The sequence below is a fragment of the Heterodontus francisci genome, chromosome 11 (assembly GCF_036365525.1).
Source record: "Heterodontus francisci isolate sHetFra1 chromosome 11, sHetFra1.hap1, whole genome shotgun sequence".
Lineage (NCBI taxonomy): Eukaryota > Metazoa > Chordata > Chondrichthyes > Heterodontiformes > Heterodontidae > Heterodontus > Heterodontus francisci.
In genome coordinates this window covers 46,021,037-46,047,286 of record NC_090381.1, presented here as the reverse complement: position 1 = coordinate 46,047,286, position 26,250 = coordinate 46,021,037, and the positions used below count along the sequence as shown (strand labels likewise).

General features: G+C 41.4%; 1 protein-coding gene across 1 annotated transcript in view; it reads left to right on the top strand.

Moving 5' to 3' along the window:
• The window catches only part of clstn2a (calsyntenin 2a), a 540,968-nt gene that overhangs the window by 128,986 nt on the left and 385,732 nt on the right, over positions 1-26,250 (top strand). The window contains exon 2 of the mRNA XM_068041418.1: positions 23,496-23,531. Within this exon, the coding sequence (XP_067897519.1) occupies positions 23,496-23,531 (36 nt within the window). The remainder of the gene's footprint in view (positions 1-23,495; positions 23,532-26,250) is intronic.

Sequence of the window (26,250 nt, the reverse complement as noted above, 5' to 3'; positions counted from 1 at the left end):
AAATGTTGGAAAAGGTTATAAGAGACAGGATTTATAATCATCTTGAAAAGAATAAGTTCATTAGCGATAGTCAGCATGGTTTTGTGACGGGTAGGTCGTGCCTCACAAACCTTATTGAGTTTTTCGAGAAGGTGACCAAACAGGTGGATGAGGGTAAAGCAGTGGATGTGGTGTATATGGATTTCAGTAAGGCGTTTGATAAGGTTCCCCATGGTAGGCTATTGCAGAAAATACGAAAGTATGGGGTTGAAGGTGATTTAGAGCTTTGGATCAGAAATTGGCTAGCTGAAAGAAGACAGACGGTGGTGGTTGATGGCAAATGTACATCCTGGAGTTTAGTTACTAGTGGTGTACCGCAAGGATCTGTTTTGGGGCCACTGCTGTTTGTCATTTTTATAAATGACCTGGAAGAGGGTGTAGAAGGGTGGGTTAGTAAATTTGCGGATGACACTAAGGTCGGTGGAGTTGTGGATAGTGCCGAAGGATGTTGTAGGGTACAGAGGGACATAGATAGGCTGCAGAGCTGGGCTGAGAGATGGCAAATGGAGTTTAATGCGGAAAAGTGCGAGGTGATTCTCTTTGGAAGGAGTAACAGGAATGCAGAGTACTGGGCTAATGGGAAGATTCTTGGTAGTGTAGATGAGCAGAGAGATCTTGGTGTCCAGGTGCATAAATCCCTGAAGGTTGCTACCCAGGTTAATAGGGCTGTTAAGAAGGCATATGGTGTGTTAGCTTTTATTAGTAGGAGGATCGAGTTTCGGAGCCACGAGGTCATGCTGCAGCTGTACAAAACTCTGGTGAGACCGCACCTGGAGTATTGCGTGCAGTTCTGGTCACCGCATTATAGGAAGGATGTGGAAGCTATGGAAAGGGTGCAGAGGAGATTTACTAGGATGTTGCCTGGTATGGAGGGAAGGTCTTACGAGGAAAGGCTGAGGGACTTGAGGTTGTTTTTGTTGGAGAGAAGGAGGAGGAGAGTTGACTTAATACAGACATATAAGATAATCAGAGGGTTGGATAGGGTGGATAGTGAGAGTCTTTTTCCTTGGATGGTGATGGCAAACACGAGGGGACATAGCTTTAAGTTGAGGGGTGATAGATATAGGACAGATGTCAGAGGTAGTTTCTTTACTCAGAGAGTAGTAGGGGCATGGAACGCCCTGCCTGCAACAGTAGTAGACTCGCCAACTTTAAGGGCATTTAAGTGGTCATTGGATAGACACATGGATGAAAATGGAATAGTGTAGGTCAGATGGTTTCACAGGTCGGCGCAACATCGAGGGCCGAAGGGCCTGTACTGCGCTGTAATGTTCTAATAAATTCCACGATTAGCTTCGCAAAGACAGCATCTCACTGTCTGCCTCACCACTGAATTGCATTGAATGGCATGAAGTTGCTGTACTTGCAAGGTAGGCATGTTAGATATGAACTAAACTTACCACAGAAACTTCCTTCCTGTCTCTCTTTCTCTCTTAATCTAGTCATACTTTCCTCTCTTTTTTTTCTTTCTGTACATGATCTGGCATTGAATTCAACCACTTACTCCTTTTGTTGTTAATTTCACAATCCTTTGATCTCATTGGTTAAGGAGATACACAATTGCTTGCCCTATTCATTCAGGTTCCAGATGCTCTATTTCCCTTGCTGCACCATTATCAGCTTCCACTTTCAGCAACTTACCATATAAAAATCTTAAAAACCTGTATGTACAAAGACAAGGTAACTAATGGCAGATGCTATTAGATGTCCTGCCTCAACAAATTATAACCCATTCTGAACATTTGAGTTGGTAAAAATTTCAGAACCCAGAATAGTTTCATCAAGGTCCAAATTAGAGTTAAAAAATTATCAGTCAATATTTGTTTGATATTCGTTGAGGAAGGAATGTTTTCCAGGGCAGCTCATTTCAAAAGATGGGACATTAAATAACCGAGCATTCCCTCAGTGCTGCTGTTCTGAATTCTGAGCTTTCTGGGAAAGTGGGGAGAAAGTGCAATGGTGCAGCAGTATTTAATGTGGCCCGAAGGGGGAAATGGTGAGATGGGGGGACGGATAATCACATCAAAACTATCCAGCCGGAAATCCTGCATCATGACATGTTTTCATGACATGGTTTCCTGCCCTGGTGCATGACTCTCCTCAGGTGTTGCTGCTGCTGGAACTGGGCTCACTGGTGGAGGGGCTGAGGAGCCTGTTACCACACTCTGGGCACCCAGAGGTGAGCCCCCAGATGTGGAGGCCAGCCTCTCCTCCTCCCTTTCAAGGCTCACTTGAACCTCCCTGCACACCGGAGAAAGAGGAGAAGCAGGAGAAGTTTCCAGGCTCCTGTTCCGTCTCTTGCCTTGCCACTGCAATTTCTAGGTCATGGGCAAAGTGATGGTGTTCAGGTCTGTGTGCACCTCTGGGATCTGCCTCTCCATGAGGGTCGCCAACCTCTCGATGGAGGAAGCCATGCGCTCACATGCCTGGGATGTGCAGCACTCATTGCATGGATGGACTCCTCTGTTATCCACTCATGGCTGCACATTGCCTCTGGCATCTCCACCAGTTGTTGTCTTACCTCTCTCTGCAACTCCAGAATGCCCTGTGCTGTCAACACCAGAGGCTCATCATCAGCCTGGGGCTCAGCATAGGCCTGGCCACCCACAGTCCTCTGTCTGTCAGAGGCCTTGGCTGTCTCAGCTTCAGCCAGCTGCTGGATGTGTATTCAGTGCTTTCATCAGCTTGTGACCCTGATTCTACAGCCGAGTGGAAACCCACCAAGCTGAGAATATCTGCACTGGTGGAAGGTGCAGGAGAGTTCTGTGATTGTGCATTGTCTGACTGCTCCTCCTCAGAGAATTGACGGCATTCCTCCTGTAGCTACAGGCTCCTGCACACGTCGACCTGCATGACAGAGCACAAGCATGTGGGTTAGGCTGTGCAGATCTCATCATGCCAACCATACATTATGTGGGTCTCCAAAAGTGATGAGTAAATCGTTTGAAGCCAATCCTCACTCTCTTGTGCAGAGACTCCAGTCGCGGCCGCCGTGGGTCCCTACCAGTTCCAAGGCCTCTTCCTCGGCGGTGGTGAGAGGACACAGATCCAGAACTCCTCCGCTGGTCTGGACTGTCTCCATCCAGTTGTCAGCCCTCTTGTTGTGTGAGAGGAAGAATGGAGATAGAAAAACTTGGCTGAGAGATCAAAATGACAGATCTGCTAGTGTCAGCCCCTCGTCGCTACTGGGAGATCTGATATATATCTCATGCTGACACATGCAGTCAGGGGAGTTAAGTGGGGGTGGGGGTGAACTATTAAGGAAGATGGCTTGTGGCTGAGATGCATCCATGCATCTATCAGAATGAGGCAATATCCTAACCCCTCTGCCAGCAGCGTGGTGGAACCACCTTCCCCACATTGCGCACCCTCCCGCTTGGTCACATGCCATCCCCAAAAATTAGAATGGTATGGAGCATTCACCTTGGTCAAACACAGAAGATTGTTGACCCTTTTTCAGCATTGTACCCAGTTCCCGTGAGTGGCCCCATGGTTACTGACCTCCTCTGCGATCTCCACCCAGGCTTGCTTGGTCAGGCGGGAGGATCTCTTCTTGCTATCACTGGGGAAGAGAACTTCCTGCCTTTCCCTTGCCACCTGGAGGCATCACTGAACCGTGGGACCACCCTGTGTCTTATCTCAGCCGTCGTATGCTGTCCTCCTTGGGGGGTTGGGGGTCCAGGGACCAGTTCAGCTACAGTTTTAGCTGCACAAAACTGACAATGACTCTAAGGCAAGAGTGAATGCAGGTGCTGGTGCATATTCGACACCGTGATTGGCAATTCTCATCCCGCCCCCACCCCCGTCTCCATTATGCAAAATGGGTGCCCACCGCGTGATCGGGTGGGTCGGCTCCCTGCATGACAGATGGGAACAGCACCCATTTCTGTCCCGGTGGCGGGCTCATTAACCTCAGCTAGTGGTGGGGGGAGGAATTGGCCTGAGATCCTACTTCTGCTGTTCAAGGATCTAGTACTGAACGTAGAGATTCTGCTGTCCAGGTATCTAATACTGAAAATGCATGTGTAGATGTTGTTCAGTTCTGTTGTAATTTGCAATCTTTAGTCTGCCAGTGCTTGTTTATTCACACAAAAAATGGTGAATTAGAAGGATTTCTGGGGGACAACTGACACGAGTCAGTTAGGTGAGAAAAAAACTAGAACAAAAATACGACACGTGCGGTCATACAAGGATGTCATGGGGTACCCGTCTGTTTATAAACAGTGAAGCAATTTACCATGATGATGTCAGCCCTTTAAATAGTCTGGGAGCTCGTTCTTTAAAATAACATACGTGGATGAGGAGTTGAGGGCAATTATCAAGTTGTTTTGGAGTCTTGGATGATATGAACTGCCCACTCTGCATTTAGTGCTTTTATAATACCAGTGCGATATTTACTGGGTAACTATCTTGTCAGTCACTCCCATCAGTGTACAGTACTGGTAAATGGATGACAGAATTTAAGACAAGACATAGTTAGGCTAGAGTTGCATTTTAAATTTATGGTCACCCTTCCATAAACTTGAACAGACCAAATGTTTCTGTGACTGAATTCTAGTTAATCTCTTTTAAACTCTGCTGTTATAAATTCTGTTCCTTTAGCATTTTTCTATTATTGGAAGGTTCACACTGATTATTTTAAGACCAAAATTAAACAAATTACCTCAATAAATTGACATAGTTATCCGTCACAATAACTCCGGAGGCATTTCATACAAAAGTAACACTGGTGCAGTACTGGCTTTTGTTCCGTTAAGGTTCAGAATATGGTTTGTGCAATTATTGTGAACTTTACCTGAGTATTTGATATGAACATGCTTGCACAAGCATTCACATCCCCCTGCAACAACCCTCCAATAAAAAATGATCTGATGAGCAGGAAGAATAAATGAAACAAAATATTCTGTGATTTGAATTGCCCAGATGTGTATGGTACTTAGTTTCTGTAATGGTTATCTTTTCTATTCCTGTTTAACATAATAGGACCTATGCTCTCTGACTGCCTGATAAATTTGTCTTGTTTGAGCTGCACTCATGTCAGGAAAATGGGATGTGGTTTGACTGTTGAAAAGAAACAAGGCAGGAGGGAAAATGGATGTCTCAGAAATTTCACCGAACCCATTAGTGCCAGTTAATTATTCTTTCATCAATTATTCTGTCCCTTTGAATTACTGAACCATAATATTGCAGACTTCTTTTCCCCAAAGCCAAATTTTGACATTTTAAGTTATTAAAAATGAAGCTTGTTAGCATGACTTTTCCACTTCAAAATGATTTAGAGAAGTAAAAGTTTGGGATTTCCTTGTTGTCCAGACCTCAATTTGAACAATATGAAACGAATACTTAATTAGATGACTTTCATATTGGGCTAATCTAGCTGTACTGCAAAGGAACAACTTAAAAAAAAAAGCTTCAAAATTCGTCAACCTGTTCCAGGTCTTATTTCTTATTTTTCCTTATGAATGCAGAAGTACTGTACTCACCACTGTGACTAACAGCTGCCAATTTCTGGAGCAGATTTCCAATAACCCAGTAAATAAATGCAGTGCTACAAGAGTGATTCAGTATGGCTGGTGGGAATTTGCAGAAATGTTGAGTGGAAAGATTAACAATACATGTCCAGAATCCGTGAAAGAGAGCTGAAAACCTTGAAGCCAGTGCTGGATGTATGGTAAACATGTTCGCAGAAACATTTGCTGAGGGAAGTCCAAAGCCTTTCTCTTCCCTCTCCCCATATCCCTAACACCCTCTCTCTCCCTCCCCACCCCAAAGGTCCTTCACATCATTAGTCATCATTCTGTAGCCTTGCTGTTTGTATTGAAACATTTTATATTTATATTAAACTGATCACAAGAATAGCTTTTTCAAAGAAAGCTCACTAAGGCTTTTCAAACTACATCAATATTAAAGGGAATTCATGTCTCTAATGCTGATGTACATAGATAAATCAAAAGCTTTCAAATGAATGGTTTTAAAAAGTCAAGCTAACAGTGTCCCTGACGGATCTAAAAAGTTATGGTTATCTAAACTATTTCAGCTCTTAGCTGATGAGAAGAGTGCTAATGCATGTCAAAAAAAGGAAAATCAATTCAGCAAATTTGCATTTTCCTTTGTAATAGTACCATAAATCCACATTCTCATGCATGATGCACTTATGCTCAAAGCCTTTCAACATTCCTCTCTTCTAACAATCTTAATGTTAGCCCCAGGGTGGTGAAGATGCTCTTTAGAGCAGAATAACTTCATTTTTGCATTTAAAGAAGGCTTCCAGTAATGCATCCTGACACCAGTCATACAAACTATATTAGGTTAAAAACATGATTATTTTCATGGCTAATATATCATTATGCAGTTTCCAGAAGCTTTTACCAGAGCTGTCATTTAGCTGGAATAGTTTTTTGGCTCTATTTGTTACTGCATTAACAGTAGAATACAGAATTTTCTGTGCGGCAGTTATTTTTTATGTGTCCAGTGACTTTGAAAAGAATATGTATGAACAATTCTAATGGTTGTGCAGTATTCTGATGAAAGGTCACAGATGTGAAATGTTAACTCTGTTTCTCTCTCCACAGATGCTGCCAGACCTGCTGAGTATTTCCAGCACTTCCTGTTTTTAATTCTAAAGGATGCAGGGAGTTCTTCAAAAGCATTTTTAAAATAGATTTCACTAGTATAGTAAATTAAAGTCCAAGAGCTGATAAGTTACCTCAGTAATTGTCACCAGCTGATTGTCTTGTGTTTAACATAGAATCATAGAAACTTACAGCACAGAAAGAGACCATCGCGTCTGTGCTGGCTTTTTGAAAGAGCAGTCGTGCTTACTTCCATACACTAGCTTTTTCTCCATAACCCTGTAAGTTCCTCATCCTCAAATGCCTGTTTAAATGCCTTTCAAAATTATTTATGAAATCAGCTTCCATCACCTTTTCAAGTAGAACGTTCCAGATCCCGACAACTCTCTGAGTGAACGAATTTCTCATTATCTCCCGTCTTGAATTTTGGCCAATGATTTTAAAGCTATGACCTCTGGTTATAGACCCACTCACCAAAGGGAATAGTTTTTCTTCATCTAGTCGATCAAAACTCCTTGTCATCTTGAAAGCTCTATTATTATCCTTCTCTGTTTCAAAGAGAACAGTCCTAATTTTTCCAACCTCTCATAGATGAGGTCCCCCATCTCTGGTAACACTTTAAAATCCAGCCCTGTATCCTTTCTAGGGCTTTAATAGGCTTAGTGCCCAGCATTGTCAATAATATGCCAGCTGATGCTTAACCAGTGATTTATAATGTTCTAGCACGATCCCTTTGTTTTTATATTCTATACCTCTGTTTATAAACCCAAAATCCCATATGCTTTTATAACCACCTTACCAACTTGACATGCTAACTTAAAGATCTCTCTGCTCATCTACACTTCAAAATTGTACCATTTATAGTAAACTCTCTTTCCATATTGGTCCTCTCAAGTTTTTCACTTCATACTTCTCCACATAAAACTCCATCTGCCATGCTTCTGCCCATTTCACCTGTCAATGTCTACAACTATTCTCAGTGCTATCTACTACATTGCCAAGTTTTGTTTCATCTGCAAAGTTTATAATGCTGGGCTCCCTAGTACTGAGTCTCATGTCATGTTAGGCCCCCACCTGCCAAGAATGAGGCACATTAATTTTGTCATGAACATTGATTTTAAATTGTTGCTGGAGCGAAAAGATGACTTGTTAAACAGATCAGCTGTGGCTGGACAAATACATTTGCATATTAACAGACAGTGATTGGAAGGACAAAGGACCATTCCTTGACACATTCAACTCACAATGGATGTTGATCAGCTATTTTGTGTAAGGGGAGCATTCCAGAGACTGCTAAGGAGATACAATCCAGGACTGGGTAGATCAGCTGGCCACATGATTTCTTGGCTGCTCCAGGGTCTTTTGAACTAGCCACAGAGAGTTTGAACTGAAAGAAGACAGTTTGCTCCTGGCTTGAGAAGATTTCTCCACTCTGCTCCCATTTCTTTCTCACAAGCCTCTGAATCCACTGAAAACACATGAACCCCAAGAGAGAAAAGTCTGCTACAGCAAACAAGGTTTAAGAAGAATCCTGGGCCCCAACGAAAAGCAAGATCTACCTACAATCAAGGACTCTACAGTGAGCTCGAAGAACTGTAGCAAAAACTCTTCAGATATTGCCTCAAACATTTCCACTTTGTTTTCCTACTGCTCTGTTCTGTCTCTATTTGCACGTGTGTATCGCATATGCATGCTAGCATGGGCACGTTGTGTATCCGTAGGCATCAACTGAATTAGAGTTTAAGTTCAAGTTTAATAAGTTTCAATTTTTCTTCTTTAAAGCTAAGAAAACTGGTGTGTTTAAAATTAAACCCTGTAATGGTAAGACCAGGTGAAGGCTGAAAGGGAACCCTCGACCTCTTTCTCACCCGATCGTAACACTAGGTTGTTTATAAAAATTGAAAAGAATAATAGACCCAAAACTGACCCTTGGGGAACACCACTGCAAACCACCACCTAATTTGAAAAACATCCATCACACCACCCTATGCTTCCTGTCACTGAGCCAATTCCGAATCCCTACAGCCATTTTCCCCTTCATTCCATGGTATTCCAATTTCTTAACACGTCTCCAGTCTGGCACTTTGCCTTCTGAAAATCCAGATATACAACATTTACTGAACTACCCTGACAAACCTCCTGTGTTATGTCATCAAATAATTCAATAATACTTAAATTAGTATTGATTATGTGATTGTGAAACAATAATAGTGGATATTTCGAAGGCTTGTTGAATATATTTTGCAGTGAAGATGGGAATGATTTGAATGAGTTCTCTTCATATAAGTTGTTCAGTTTTGATTGTGTAATTGGCCTTTTGATGCTAAATTTTTCAAACTGACAAAGTAAAATAAAATAAAATAGAATAAAGCTATGACTGAGCATGACTTAACTGAAAGGTTATCTTAAAACATTATTTTAAAGACTGCAATAAAAGTGCCTCATTAACGTGCTGTTGTAGTAACATTCAAAGTAAATAAAATATGACAGTTGGCACCCTAGATGTGATGTTTGAGTAGAATTATATAGTTTCTGTCTTAATCAATCAGAAAAGAGCATTTTTTGGGGGGTGCTTCTATATTTGATGTTGAGCAGCTCAGACAAAAACTTTTCCTCTTGAATTTGAATATGTGACATGTTAGTACTGCTCTAATTTTAAAGTGTGCTGCTAAAATTCCCTACTTTGAAAGGTTCTTGTTGAAAATTGAAGAGTAACTGTAGCAGCAACAACATTCTTGTTTGTAGTAGACTTGTGGACCGAAGAAAAATGACATGAAAAGAAATCGTTAACAATAAACTTATTTTATGCTTCTGTATGTGTTCTCCCTTCCAGGTTGATAGTCATGTAACAGCATATTAAATCTTTTCAAAAATTTGAATATCACAAGCATTTTAAATTGAAAATTCAAGGCTGAAATTATACCACGTCACACCTGGGTACAGATTAATTTTTGTTATTAGCGTTTTGTTAATCTTTTCAAGCTGAATTCTAATGCAAATTGATTTACACTTGTATTCTGGGTGAACAGAGCATATTCTTGTGTACAAAGATAAAAGCCAGTCAGCAAATGATTATTTTTGATCCCTGTTTTCTTTCTCCATTCCTTGGTCTTCAAGTTGCCAAACAATCCCCAACTGAGACAAAAGGCAATTAATCCTTCTCCACCTTTCTATTATTGCTGTTAAACTAGCCACTGGGAGATGTGCGGGAGCAAACTCTGATGACACACATTGGGAAAGCATTTAACCTCTGTTCAGGACCTCTAATTAATTGATAGCACAACTGACATTTACTTACATAGGTTTTCAGGTAGAGAATTGGCAAAATTAGTAAATTTCTTAATTAAAATGCTTTAACCCTTAAATTACGGACTGATTCAGGGAAATTACACTCTCCTGAGACGGATAACTTTGGTTATTATCAGCGAATGGAGTGTGATACTGGAATAAAAATATACTACGGTATAAAAATTACTCTAATATCAGTGTTAGCTTGCACTGTAATTAACCCTCTATAGAACTAAAATGTTTATTTAATGCTTCATTTTTAATTTAAAGTTTTAAACCACAAATTCCATCCCTCCGCTTATTTTTCTCATTCTCTGTGGGTAATCTTAACCTGGCGGGAAGCCGACAGGATCAGATCAGCTTTATACCCTGTCCAATTAATTGGGCATGATGTAAAATGGAAGACCAATCCAATACCATCAGTTTCCCACTGGACGGGTTATGTTACAATGACGCACCATGCTGAATTTTCTTCTTCTGGTGGCAGGTGAGAAAAATGGTGGCCCGCTGCCATGCTGCCGCAATCTACTGCTCGGTGGCCGAACAGAATATGCTGGGCAGGCTCCCCCCCCCCTCCCCCCCAATCACGTGGAGGGGACGAGCTCTGCGATGCCGGCAATGGCGTCAGCTGCCTGTGTGCAGGCGCTGGTGCCATTTTTAAAGGGCATCCAGTCCTGCCGGTACATTTAAGTTTTTAAAGGCCTTCCCCCCGCCCACCCAATGCACTGCAAAATGAACTATCTCCCCTCCCCCACCCATAACAATTAAATGTAATAGTTTCCCTCTTTCCCCCCAAAACACTTACCTGCACAACTTGACCTTCACCCCCGCCCCCCTGCAAACAGATCAAAATGCAGAGATCACCCTTTCCACACCCTCCCCTACATTATTAATGCCAATCAGACCCCATTCCCTCCCCAACTGCACTAAAAGTCCTAAGAACCCTCCTTCCCCACCACAGTGGTGCCAGCTTTCCCTGGATGGGAAAGTGAAAGCGTGTGAGTACTGGCCACACTCAGAAGATCTCCAGCAGCCGGTAAGATTGCTGTTTTTTTATTTATTTTTTACTTTTTTAAAAATTCATTAATTTACTTAATTTAAATATGTAATGCTGGGTTGCATTGCCCATAGGTGCGGGGCTGTAAAGGAGCCTCACCGCCACCGGGAAGATTGGGCTCGGCACTCCCAGCATCTGATTCCGTGGCGGGCCGCTGCCAGTATAATCTTCGGGCCCCACCCCCCCCCCACCTCCGCCACGGATGCGAACATCGGGACCGTAACAAAATCCTGGCCACCCTATTGTTTCCTATTTTTTCTTCTTTAATTATTACACATAACGTAATTTAATTTTTGACTAATTGTTTCTGGAAAATAAAGTCAATGGGGTTGTAAAACTGGAATTATCAGATTGGCAGCAAATCAACCCCCTTGTCCAATCTATAGGAAAATTGGGTGGGCTGGTATAACAGCTAGCTGATTGACTCCTGTCAGTTTTAAACACCCAGCTGAAATTCAAGTTTACCACATGATTCCAAGGCCGGAATTTTTTGTTGGGTGGGAGGCCCCGTCCACCGGCTGAAAGGTCGGTGGCAAGTCTCCGCCGGGCCTGGGAAGCCAGACCCAGATTTTTTGCACCCCAGGCCTTCAATTGGTCTTGGGCAGGCCTTCTACCTCCTTGAGGCAGGAAGTCCCACCTAACAGAGCTGCCGGCCAATCAGCAGGGCCAGCAGCTCTTTGTCCCAGCAGTGCCACCGGGAGCAGTGGCCACTGCTGGGACTACACCCAGCCATCTGCAAGAAGATGAAGGACGGCACCGGAATAAAGGTAAGTGTTTAGGGCCTCGCAGCGGACAGATGATCGGGCCCCAGTGAGACAAGGTGGGTCGATTAGGGTGGTTGTGGGGAATGTTGTGCGTTGGGGGTGTTTGGGGCTTCAGGGGCTGCCCTCCAGGGGGCACAGGGTGCCCGATCAGGAGGGCCCTTCCCCCAGCCCCCCACCAAGCGGGCATTTTGAGGCCTCAGCTGCCCACCAGTCAAGAGTAAAATACCCATGGTGGCGGGCGGAGGCCCTTAAAGTGCCAGTTAATTGACCACTTAAGGGCCTTGATTCTCTTAGGGCGGGCGGGTGATTTCTCGCCATGGCTGCTGCCCTGCACCAGGGGTGGGCGGGGGTCGGGAACGTTCCCATCCCCTGCTGCCCAGTCAGTGTTCGTGCCCTGCTGCCCCCTCCCCCGCCCCCCCACCTCACCTGGCTCGTTTGGGGTGCCTAAAATTCCGGCCCAAGTTTTCATTGCCTTGAAACCAATTTTAGTGGACAATTGAAAGCCATGCATACAGAAATCTGGTCAAATGTTAATCTTTGAGGCACTTTTTCTGCATTCATCCAGGATTAGGGTTCCTGATTGAGTAAACTTGTTGGTGGCCTTACATACTCAGATATTCAGCCTTTTTTTGCAAAGGGTGGTGCTAGGGAGTTTGATGAAAGTGAGCATTTAAAATGGTGTCTTGAGATGTAAAACAAATAAAACAATCGGGATAAACTGTTACAGTGTACCATAAAGGGACCTTGCTAAGTTAATGTCTATTGAAAGATAGTTGATGCTTTCTTTTTAATGCTATCAACAATTCTTCAAGTCTAGTTTTAATTATATTCCCTCACTGGTGTAGCCAGACAGATAATTTTGGATTGTGTGTTAATAGCTTCTGCTTGGATGCGTTGCCTTGCTCCACAAGGTCACCCTGCCAGGTGGAGTCTAATTTCACGCACCAGAAGCCCATTAGTGAAGGAGCAATGGGCATTTAGGAAAAATATAGCAAGAAGAGAAAGATATTATACAGTCTGTAAGGCTACAACGGTAAGAAACATGACAAAATGTATAACAGCAGATGTATGGCCTATATGTATCAGCGGGAGACTGATTGTGGAGCAGACTATTCCAGCACGATATCCTGGTTAAACTGTGAGGGAGATCTGTATAAAGCAAAAGCTTATATAATTAACACACATGAGGAACTAATTACTTCTATATTGCTGTGTGTGTGAAGGAAAGGACAGTTCTGGTGTCAGAACAGTGACACCCTTTGACTTAACACTTCTATTGACCTTCTCCATCAGTGAACTGAGAAGATAAGCAAAACTCATTTGCATAGAAACATCTACATTTAGGAAGTGGTGTCAGGACCTAAAAGCCTCATTTTTTAGTGCAATTGCTTGTGGGTTCCAGATTTCAAAGAATTGTGATACCTTCCAGGAAGGGATGAGAAGCTGGGATTTGGTAGTGACTGGCTCAGCTCAGTACAACTTAGGATGGCTTTGAAAATTGTCAGTGTTGTGCAATGTTTAAAGATGATTTGGGAGATGCTCAGTTGTGCAATGCTCATGTAAAATTTGGTACAAGGACAGTACTTTGAGGATCTCCTTAACTGCAGAATGCTCTTACTTCTACTGCAGCCAGCATTAATCTGAAATAGCCCTTCTCACCTTTCAAATCAATATATGCTGTGTAAACAATATATATTAACTCTAATATCAATTTCAACTAAATAATAAAAGGACATCCCATTATCAATACTGTTAATCATCAGCTGAATTTGGATTGGGCTGGTATGAAGAATTCCATTCTCATATTTGTCGTTAATCATTTTGAGATTATCTAGCATCATGTGTCAGACTATAACTTAATGTGCAAAATCCTGTCAGATCATAGCTAAGCTTTTTTCTCAATGTTAGAGGATGAATTCAATTTGAATCTAACATTAAGTTGATGCTGTAAACCTGATGCAATTCATTTACTAAAAATTCTTACAAGATTTTGAACTTTTTCCATGTTCCCTTAAATGATTCCAAAGGATTTGGCAAAAACTAACCAGGTTTAGAATTCATCCAATTGAATATTACTGGAGTTTCTCTCCTTTCTCCCCCAAAAGGCTACCTCTTGTAGGATGTTTGAATTGAGCCTGTGGTGGAGGGGCAGAATATACTGCAGGTTGAGTATCTTAACTTTTTTCTTCTCAGCACCACAGCTATTGTTCAGCATTTTGCTGTTGGTTGTCTTTGCTTGCCTTTTGCCTGTACTACTTTTCAACTGGAAAGTTTTCTTTCTTGCCACAGTGTAAAATCTAGTTTCAAATAAGCTACAATGCCTCTACTTGCAAGAAACATCAGTGGTAGGTACACTTGTGAATTATTTGCAGAGCGATCTAATGCGTGAGTTTATTTTTTTTCTGAATGATTGGTAATGGGACACTCTACATTTTGGGTACTCAGTGCCAGCATCAAACATTCCCAATTCAGTTATGCCACAGTTAGGTGATGATAAAGCTGTTTCTGCTATGCTGGAGAAACTGTGCCTTGGCTTTGGAAAAATAATCCCAACTGTACCTTTGTGACATTTCTGCATTTCCAGCATAAACCACCATAAGGTTGCTAGTTTATGCTCAAATAATCAGTTATATAGTGCTTTGGGTTCATGGTCATTAGAAGTGGTACTGAGACCTCCCAGACTCATTTCAGTTTGATTAAAGAAGTCAGTTAGCATCTAACTGTAGCCCCTACTATCCCCAATTATCCTTTTAAAAAAAAAATGTCATAGTGTCTGTTTTCTATTACATACAGGTCATGGAATAGTAGATAATTCCGGGAAATGTCCAGTGTGGAGGGGAAAATAATTCTGCTTAGTCGAGCCCTGAATCAGGTGGCAGGTCATCGCTAGAACCAATAAATGATGTTGCCAGAGAATTCACTGTTTGTTCATTCAGTGGATAGATGGATCATGTTTTCATAGGTCTGCTCTCTATAGAATTCTGTGACTTGAAAGTACAGACAAATTACCTTGAGGCTGCTCTTCACGGGTGTTAAAGAACTTCAAAGTACATGATATAACAAAGAGAGCAGCTTCCAAGTACATGGCTTACTGGTCACACTCTATTTACGTGATTGTGTTCTGCCATCACTAGGCGCCTGTCCACATTTTTGCACTTGTTATTTTTGCAATGATTGGCTGTGTTGCCTAGTTTATTGTCATGATTTTCACAGCTGACTTTCTCTGTTACCTAATTTTTGAATAGACGGATCTCTAGCACTGCATTGGAAAATTGGGCAGCAGCCCTGAAAAATTAGGGACAAGCTAGTTGCTAACAAATTAAAATCATCCCTGGACTTCCTGCAAATAGGGGCAATGAAGAATCATCGCACAGAAACGAGCCAGTCAGCCCATCAAGTCAGCTTGTTTTTTTCTTCTTATAAGCTACCTAGTCTCATTACGTACTACCTCTCTGCTAATTGATTTTTCGCCAATGGAATTTGAAGCTATAAAAGGTATTGCTGGAGCATCATTAAAACCAAAGAGGTTATAATTTCTCATTGTTAGTCACAGAGGTAGATACTTGTCTTGGTGGTTTTTTTTTAAATACTAATTTTTTCAAAACAATATCTATCTTGAGCTTTGAGGTTACTTTAATACTTCGTACTAGGGAATAATGCTAATTCCACAACATAGAGAACTGATCTCATTATGACACTATTTTGGCTTTGTAGCGTCTTTGCAACAAATAATCCATAAAGCTACCAACCAACACAGGAGTACAGACTGCAACAAATCTGTTTGCTAATGATTACAAATTTTTGTTTTCAATTCTCAATGTGCTTGATCACGAAGGAAATGATACGACACACAACAATATTGTGCAGCAAGTCCCATCAGTTTCAAACGTTGCATGGAGTGATACTTTCTCCCCAAATAACGCAATCAAACGTCACGGTAAAAAGTGAAAATGCCAATTCCAGCAGATCTGAGTGATAGTGCAAATAATTTATCATGGCAATTGATTCATCCATCGACAATCACATATATTGTATGCCCAAACTTATATCAGTCATATTGCAACATATTTTCTGAAAAAGATTCTAATTCCTTTCAAAGAAATAAATAAAAGCAAAGATCACACACACTCTAGAAAAAGTGCATGCAAGCAACTTGAAATTTTCTGAGAGTACCAAGCCATGTGGCCTTGTGATAAGAGATGGACCTTGCAGCATTAAAAGGCAAATACATTAATGGGCTTTTCCCAGAAACAGTCTGTCGGGTAAGGCCCTGTGGTACCACTGAACAGGTATTTAAAATTTTACACATATTTATTCAACTTTAACTGCCGGAAGTGGATCAGTGGCCTGATTTTATTTTCCAATTTACTAAGGTAACAGGCTTGCTATTCACGGGGAAGTGTCACCTACTCTGCTTGGTATTTCAGCTTACTGTGTACTAATCAATAAACAGTTCTTGCGTACATTGTAGCAGAACTCAGCCCCAGGCTCATAATTATGCGGTTAGCCCTTTCTTGCCCTTTCCTGATTCTAGGGGTGTTGAAGGTCTTTGCTGTTTTAATCTCAATGAAATATTTACAATGTAATCAGTTGCTGCACTGTTATGTAATAAGATATTTTTAATGAGTTCTATTTTGCATGAACACAAATTTGACCTTTTTGACCTTTCACATTTCTAATATTTGCCAGTTCTGAAGACGGGTCGCTGACCTGAAACGTTAACTCTACTTCTCTCTCCACAGATGCTGCCAGACCTGCTGAGTATTTCCAGGATTTCTTGTTCTTATTTCAGATTTCCAGCATCCGCAGTATTTTGCTTTTTTGACCTTTTTGTGTTTTGGTTTATCTCTTAGTTTTTCTTCACGCTTTGTATTCTTGGCAACAAAAGCAGTTTATCAGCTTTAATCTGTATAATAGGAACTTGGCCCTTTTCTTTAATTACTCAGTTTTCAATTGAATTGACTGTATCCCATTAGGGGTTGGCAAGACTTCTCGTACCTGCCTCCAAAACATACTGTATTGAATAAAGAATGTAAAGTAAAGGAGGCTTGTAAGGTAAATTAAGAGATTTAAAGGGAAAAGACAACGAATTATGCTCTGAATTTGGAATATATTTAATTGTCAGACCTGATAAATCACTGCTTTTAGTTTAATGTGACCTCAGTGTTTATGGATAATTAATGAAATTAGGCATTTTTTATGTACAAAGCTGGGCATTAGTACTTAATAGTTGATATATGATTTTGAATATATTTTAATTTCTTATTTCAAGTGACACTGCTAAATACAAAGCAGTCTTAAATCAGTTAATATTTTTGTTGGTAAAATCTGACCTACTGGATTAAAATATTAAATCAAGGAGAGACATTTCAAAGATTATTGGACTAGTAATCCAGAGGCCTAGACTCATGATCCAGAGACATGAGTTCAAATCTCACAATGGCAGCTGGGGCATTTAAATTCAGTTAATGAAATACACCTGGAATAAAAATGCTCGTATTAGTAAGGAGAACATGAAACTACCAGGTTGTCATAAAACCCCACGTGGTTCGCTGATGTCAATTGGGGAAGGAAATGTGCCAACCTTGCCTGGTGTGCCCTGTATATGACCATGGACACATGGCGATGTAGTTGACTCTTAATTGCCTTCTGAAATAGCCTAGCAAGCCACTCACTTGTATGACAAGGGCAATTAGGGATGGGCAATAAATGCTGACCTTTCCAGTGATGCCCTTATCCCATGAATCGTAGATCGGTGCAGCACAGAAGGCGACCATTTGGCCTGTCAAGTCCATGTTGTCTCCCTGCAAGAGCATTCCAGTTAGTCCCACTCCCCCACCCTTCCCCTTAGCCCTGTAAATTTTTTCTCTTTAAGGACTTATCCTAATTCCATTTTTAAAGCCATGATTGAGTCAGCCTCCTCCGCCCTTTCAGGTAGTGCATTTCCAGATCAGAACCACTTGCTGCTTAAAAATAGTTTCCCCTCATGCCGCCTTTGATTCTTTTGCCAATCATTTTAAATCTGTGTCCTTTGGTTCTCAACCTTTCTGCAAATGGGAACAGTTTCTCTCTACTCTGTCTAAACTTTTTGGTCCGCCGATCACTTAGGTGAGGGATAAGAACACGGGGGCCACCTACCAGGCCTACCCCCACCCACTTTCGCTTGCCACCGCATAAACACTCATTGGAATTTATGGGAAGAATGCTGCTGCTTTTGATGAGACCCCAGTGAGGTGATGTCTGGTTCCATGCTGGTGAGCCTCAGTCTCATGTCAGGCTCCACATTCAGCCAGTTCCTCCTCTTTGTTTTCAACCCCACAAGTGTTGAAAATCCAATCTCTGGGGTGTATGTTGTAAGAGTAACATAAATCTTGCTTGCGGTTATGACGACTTGTGCCGCGCACACGGGATCCAGTATGGTTGTGTCATGTCACATGAATAATTGAAGTCGCTCATCCCTGGAACCATTCTTGTAAATCTTTACTGCACCCTCTCTAAAGCCTTCAAATTATTCTTAAAGTCAGAATTGGACACAATATTCCAGTACTGAATAAATAAAAATCCCCTTCCCTTTCAATCCTATGGCTATTAATGTTCACTATGGATGAATCTGCTTTTTTTCATGCAGTTCCTATATCACAAAATGAACTCGTTCTAAAAATAATTTTTATTACATACACTTAGTTAATTCAAATTGCAAAACTGTTGAATTACAAAAACTTTCATCTGCAAGGCAGCACTGACCGGTTCCCCCACAATTGCAAAAATAAAGAATTAATTTCCTTTATTAGCCATGAGACTACTGCCAGCTGCAGCGATGTCCATTTTCCTGGTGCTGCCTGTGTTTTTGCGCTTGTGCTGTGAGGGTTGAAACAAATTCTAATCCTGCTGTAATAAAGCTGCTGGAATGTCAAGAGATATTTTCTTATGCTAAAGGTTTTATGCAATCAAACGTTAAAAATAAAAACTTTTTGTTACAGTCAAGTGAGGAGGGGTTGAAGGGCTTCCCCCTTTTTCCCCTCCTTGTTTGACGACAACAGGTTTGATTCTTTCTTAAAGTGGATGTACTGGCCAATTCAGTAGGTGTTTGATTACTTACTTGCTATGATCATAACAAGAGCCAATTGGACAGGTTTTCTTGAGTTAACAAAGAAAGAGGTTAACTTTATCGTACCTAAACCGAACTAATAAAATAATAAACAATGTGCCAACTTTCACTCTCTCACACACACTAGAGGTTTACACACACACAAGTAAGTTATAGAGTGGGCAAAGATAGATTGTTTGAGTTAGAGTCCATACGAAAAGGTATACAGTCTGTGGAGTTTGGTGATTTGGTTAGCTTCTAGTTGAATTCAGTGGTCCTGAGGCTTTTAGTTTGAAGAGGTAGATGACTGGTTCGGGGAGTCTCTTGGAGATAGCGATGTGGATGATTTCCTCCAACAGGGTTTCTGATTGTAGCCAGAGTATGCAAAGATGGTCAGTCAACAACATAGTTTTGAAAGCTTTCAAGCTGGAATGGAGATAGAGAGAGGGAGAAGGACCCCCACTTAGAGTCTGCTCATTGTCAGAGTCCAGTTGCTTCTCCTCTGCTGCAGAGAAAACACTAGCTTAAAACCACAGATGGGGAGAGGCTTGTCACATGACAGTCACTCAGTCATTCAAACATAGCAGTTAGCAGTTTTTCTCTGCTTGCTGAGAGAACAGGCAGTTCCTTTAAACTTCCTGGGTCTTGATATTTGCTGGGAAATGCACAGACATTTTGTCTCTCTTCTCACAGTCTTTTGCAATGTAGGATACAGTGTAGCAAACTAGGTGATCATCTTAAGCTAAACGGATGACTTTGCTGGTAGTTCGTCTTTTAAAAAATGGCTGCGTGGGTTTCCTCCGGGTGCCCCGGTTTCCTCCCACATGCCAAAGACTTGCAGGTTGATAGGTAAATTGGCTACTATAAATTGCCACTAGTATAGGTAGGTGGTAGGGAAATATAGGGACAGATGGGGATGTGGTAGAAATATGGAATTAGTGTAGGATTAGTGTAAATGGGTGGTTGATGGTCGGCACAGACTCGGTGGGCCGAAGGGCCTGTTTCAGTGCTGTATCTCTAAGATAAGATAAGATAAATTCAGATCGCCAGCCAGTGAACCAAAGAGAATTCATTCAACAAAACATAACACTTTCAAAAAGAAAAATGTATGTTTTCTCATTGGGAGAAGATTTCCACTGGTTACTTTTCATAGTGACTTTCTAAATGTGTTCTCTATGTAGAATTAACAATGTTATTAAAAATGGCCTATGGTCTTTCCTTTTCTCTCCATTCTGTCTACTGTTTTAACTTTACCTCTGTGTTGTACCACATTTTATTCCTTTTTTTCTGCTATGTTTTATCTTTATTTTTAAACTTTAAACATCAAACTTGTGTTTTTCCCAGAGTCTCTGAGTGGTGGCCTACATCATTTAAAACTTTCCTCTACCTGGCTGAACTTGTTCTCACATAGACCAATTTCTCCTTTAACTCTACTCACTTTCTCCAAATAAAGATGTTGCTATGGGAACCCATTTCGCTTCTCACTATGTCTGCCTTTTTGTGGGATATGTGGAACATTCTTTTTTCCAGTTCTATTCAGGCCCCCTTTCTCTCACCTCTTTTTCCAGAATATTCATGACTCTATCAGTGTTGTTTCTGCTTTTGCCCCGATCTGCAAAATTTCATCAACTTTGCTTCCAATTTCCACCCTTTCCTTGTCTTCGCATAGTTTAGCTCCCACTCTTCTCTTCCCTTCTTGACATCTTTGTCTTCATTTCTGAGGATAGGCCATTGACCAATATCCACAAGAATCCCAATGACTCCCACAGCTACCTTGAGTACAGTTCCTCCCACCCTGCTTCCTGTAAGGACTCTATTCCATTCTCCTGGTTTCTCTGTCTTCATTGCATCTGTTCTAATGATGCTACCTTCCATACCAGCGCTTCCAATATGTCTTCCTTTTCCCTTAACTGAGAATTCCATGCCCTCCCCCCCACCACCACTGCCACTCCCAGCTCTGGTGTTGGCAGTGCCCTCAACTGTGACTGTTCCATTTCCTGCACTTCTGCTCTCACCCCATACCCACCACCTCCCCCACCCCACCCAGCTACCTACCAGAACCACGATAGAATTTCCCTTGTCCTCACCTTTCACCCCACCAGTGTCCACATTCAATGGATCATCCGCCACTTCCAGCGTGACACCACCACCTTCTTCCCCTCCTTTCACCTTTCAGCATCCCAAAGGGGCAACAACTTGGTCCACTCCTCAATCACACCCAACCCTGCTCCTCCCCTTCCCACTGCACCTCTCCATGCAAGTGCAGGAGATGCTACGCCTGCCTATTGACATCCACCCTTCTCACCATCCAAGGCCACAAATGCTCCTTCCAGATGAATCAGTGATTTACTCGTACTTCTTTCAATTTAGTATACTACATTTGCTGTTCCCAACGCAATTTCCTCAACATTGGGAAGACCAATTGAGTTATTGTTTTGCACATTCAGTTCCATTCAGTTGCAAGTATGACACTGAGCTACTGGTCGCCTGCCATTTTAATTCTCCACCCCACTCCCACTCTGACCTCTTCAGTCTCCTAAACTGTTCTAATGAAGTTCAATCGAAGCTCAAGGAACAGTACCTCATCTTTTGATTAGGCACAATACAAACTCAACAATACAAAATCAATTTCAGATCATAACCTGTGCCCCAATTTATTTTTGTTTTTGTTTTTGAATGGCAACTGTTGGTGATGCTTCTGCTTTCATATTTACAGGTCCTCTAGGCCCATCATCTATGTCTTTACTTGTCCCATTAACATTTCTTTTTGCATTGCACCATCATCTCTTTGGTAATTTAAGCTCTCCTACTGTTAAGATCCCCGTGGAGACCACCAACAAACCACACAAAAATTGAATCCATTTACTCACCCCAATTTAGGAAACCAAAAACCAAATGGAGAACATTTCATTTTTATAAATTTTAATTTAACAATGAAACCAATATAAATTAAATATGAACTAACAGTTTAATCATGATAGATGTATGTATATCTTAAAGGTTACACGTTAATTAGCAGATGCAACAAAGGTAGTCCTTACTAGTGCTGTGATCAGACTTATCAGCAAGATGGTGTCCAACAGTCCCACAGTCCAACAAAATCAGGATCTAGCTAAGGTAGTTTTTCAAGTTCTGTCCTGCCGGATGCAGAAACGGAAGTAATGAGGTCCCATCGATAGTGAGCAATGCAATCTTCCCTTTAACGGTTTGGTTTTGTGACCTCTTGAACAGACTCAGCCTTGCTCACCACTGTCCTGATGGCATGGTTCCACTGATAATGTTTCAGTCACCGAAGACAACTACCATAAGTCATTCACCAATTGTCAGCCCTCAGTCCAGGCTCCTCTGCCTGCAGTCAAAACAACTGCTTCAACCAGCTGTTTCAATTCCAAGCAGCCTCTCTGTCATAGAGTTATACAGAATAGAAACGAGCCCTTCGGCCCATCATATCTGTGCTGACTATCTGGAAGCACAAAAACCTGCAGCTTTCAGCCTGTCTCTTTAAACAATAACTGGCTGATTTTTCTATCCATTGCAGTATTCTTCTCAACTCTCAAAAGCCTTCTGGTCAAATTGAAACATAACCTCCAGTAACATGTCCTTGGTTAAAAAAAAACTTCATTTTTTTTCTCAGTCACAGGACTCTTTGTTTGTCTAACCTGGGTTTGTATTCCTAGAACCTGGAAGCCTTTAGTTTCAATTTCAAATCAGGGACTGTCCCAAAAAAATAAAACACTTTAGGGCGGCACAGTGGTTAGCACTGCAGCCTCACAGCTCCAGGGACCCGGGTTCAATTCTGGGTACTGCCTGTACGGAGTTTGCAAGTTCTCCCTGTGACCGCGTGGGTTTTCGCCGGGTGCTCCGGTTTCCTCCCACAGCCAAAGACTTGCAGGTTGGTAGGTAAATTGGCCATTGTAAATTGCCCCTAGTGAAGGTAGGTGGTAGGGAATATGGGATTACTGCAGGGTTAGTATAAATGGGTGGTTGTTGGTCGGCACAGACTCGGTGGGCCGAAGGGCCTGTTTCAGTGCTGTATCTCTGAAACAAAAAGCTGTATAGAACTCAGTCTACACACAAAAACTCCATCACACTTCCTCTACCCTATCACAGACCTTCCCTTTTGTTCTTCACCCTGCATCCCCCCTTACCGTGCCTCTGTACTTGCTTAAAACCTGTTACATCTCTAACTTTTTCCAGTTCTGATGAAAGGTCATCGACCTGAAATGTTAACTCTGTTTCTCTCTTCACAGATGCTGTCTGACCTGCTGAGTATTTCCAGCATTTTCTGTTTTATTTCATCTAAAATTGTCCTCTGGTTGAAAACCAGCTCAAGAATTGGTTTTACACCTAAGTTGACCAGTCATGTGACTGGGTCAACTTATGCAGGGCTTTTTGAATCTGATTCCTGGGCTTAGAGAATATTAAGTGATGGTATCACTAACGTTCACACCATTTCATTCTAAATTGAGGAAAACACTTTATCTGTTACCCTCCCCCAAGCAAGTATTAAAACTATCAAATGAAGTGTCATTTGCTTGAGTCAATAAAATTTGTGAAAATCTGAAAATGCTCCAATTTTTCACAGAACATATTTTGCTAATGTAAAGTTTGTTAAGATATTTATTGAGTGCTAATGCAAATAATTAGTTCCTCAATGTGACATTATGCTTTTTTTCTTCCTTACACAGGGCACAGTGACAGGACTAACCACAGCTACAAAAGAGGTACTGCACTTTTATTGGCTTTGAAATGTTTTTATAGACTCATTTACGGCACAGAAGGAGGCCATTCAGCACATCAAATCCTTGCCAGCTTTCCACGGAGCTATCCAGCCAATCGTACTTCCCCACTCAATCACTGTAGCCCTGCAAGTTTATTTCTTTCAAGTGGCCATCCAATTTCCTTTTGAAGTGATACTACCCTTGTGGGTAGCGAATTCCAGGTCATTACCTCCTGCTGCATAAAAAAGTTCTTCCTCGTATTTCCCTTGCCTCTCTTGCCCAAAAACCTCAATCTGTGTCCCATAGTCCTTGTACCATTTATTAACGGGAACAGTTTTTCTTTGTCCAATTTATCTAAGCCTGTCATAATCTTGTACACCTCCACAAAATCTCCCCTCAATCTCCTTTGCTCTAAGGAGAATAACCCCAGCTTTTCCAACCTAACCTTGTAACTAAATTCCCCCATCCCTGGAACCATTCTGGTAAATCTCCTCTGCACCCTCTCAAGAACCCTCACAACCAGTGTGGTGACCAGAACTGCACACAGTACTCCATTTATGCCCTAACTCGAGCTTTTTAATGGTTCAGCATAACTTCCCTGCTTTTGTACTCTATGCTCCTATTTATGAATCCCAAGATCCCATATGCTTTACTAACCACTCTCAATATGTCCTACCACCTTCAAAGATTGATGCACATGCACTCCCAGGTCCCTCTGTTCCTGCACACTCTTTAGAACTGTGCCATTAAGTATATATTGCCTCTCCCTATTGCAGCTACCAAAATGCATCATCTCACACTTGTCAGTATTAAATTCCACCTACCATTTGTCTGCCCACTCCGCCAGCTTATCGAAGTCCTGTTGCACGCGATTCATATCATCCTTGCTGATTGCTACAACTGCAGTTTTGGTGTCATCAGCACATTTCTATTCTGTATTCCAAGATCCAAGTCATTTATATATAGCAAAAAAAATAGTGGTCCCAGGGCTGACCCTTGGGGAACAGTGCTGTGTACCATCCTCCAGTCTAAAAAACATCCATTTACTACGACTTGCTGTTTTCTGTCCTTGAGCCAATATTTTTTATCCAATTGGACACTGACCCTCCTTTTCTAGAATGAATTGCAATATATCTATGGAAAAGAATTATGGCAGCACAGTTACGTTGGTACAGGTACATGTCCTGGAATTGCTGTTGACTTGTTGTCTGGTTATATTGTTGCATTGTTTTGTCTGTGGTTGTTGGGGCTGTGAGCTAGATTTTCTACCAATGACTGCAATTGAACAGAAAGGCTAATTGTGTACCCTTTTAATTCCTTATTTTACCACAAGCCCCGCCATTCAGTTAAATTAACTTAAAATGAAATTAAGATTGAGCCCACTGAAAGCAGAGTTTTTAAGTTGTCATCAATTTTGGAGGATTTCTGCAAGGCTTAGTTATAAAATCTGCCTTCTCAAAGTCCCTGTTACACAAACACTATAACAACAATTATCTGTATTTACAAATTGATTTTTGTATTTTTACCAAAACTGATCAAAGTAATTAATTTGCAGCATTAATCATAATGGTGCCATTATATTTTCTGCATTACAACAGCGACTCCACTTCAAAAAGTACTTCATTGGCTGTAAAGTGCTTTGAGATGTCTGGTCTTTGTGAAAGGCGCTTTATAAATGCAAGTCTTTTTTTAGTGGATCATTGCAGTTTCCTGTATTTGCTTCTAAGCACAGACGATATCTTGCAAGACCATGGCAACATCACTCCATCAATTGGATGTGTATTCTAATTATCACTTACTAAAACTAAGTCTGAAGAATAATGCACCCCTTTTTTGCATGAACTGGAGAGTTTGAACCAAATGAGAAGCATGATTGAAATTATATACGTGGTCCATGAAAGATTTTGTGAAATGTGTGATGAACAGGCTCACTTTTATAATAGATTTTTGTGCTAATAAAGATTTTAAATGTTTGAACATTATAATTTGAATACACAATCTATTAGTTCACGCTGTATATTTACTGAGCATTGCAACTGAGGAGGATCTCATTCATGTTGATGAGTTTATATTGACTGTGAACACACAGTGTTCCAATTTGCTCTGAAAATTAGGAGCTGTCCGATAGATGCACATTGTGTATTGTCTACATATGTATGAGTGCAGTGATGAAAAAGAAGATTGTATGTGCAGCATGTATAACTTGGGGAGGAATGAGTTGTCCTCTGTGTTCCTTGGGGAGGAAGAAAGAAGAAACTACCAAGGATTCTCCTCCTGATCAGTATAACTGTGAGGTAAGTACAGAATTGGGCTACTGTAATGCCACCCACAGTCAAATAGAGTTATTTATGGTTGACTTATGAAAAAAGTCCATGCATGGGGTACTAAAGTGTTGCTGGCACAATTTGAGTCACTGATTTCAGGAAATGAGAAACAGGGTGGTGGGGATTTATAAAATAGGGTAGAGGTTATCATTATAGATTTAAGCACATTGCTGAATTACTTTTGAGTTAAGCCTCATTGTTGTTGCTTTTACATAACTGATAGCCGAACAATCAGGATCAGATTTAATACAAGTGCAAGCATGCAAACCCAAATTCAAAAACTTGCACAATCTGGCCTGACATTTCATCGCAGTACTGAGGGAGTGCTGTGCACTTTGAAGTGCTGTCTTCCAGATGAGATGTTAAACCAAAGTCCTGTCTGCCTTGCAGATGGATGT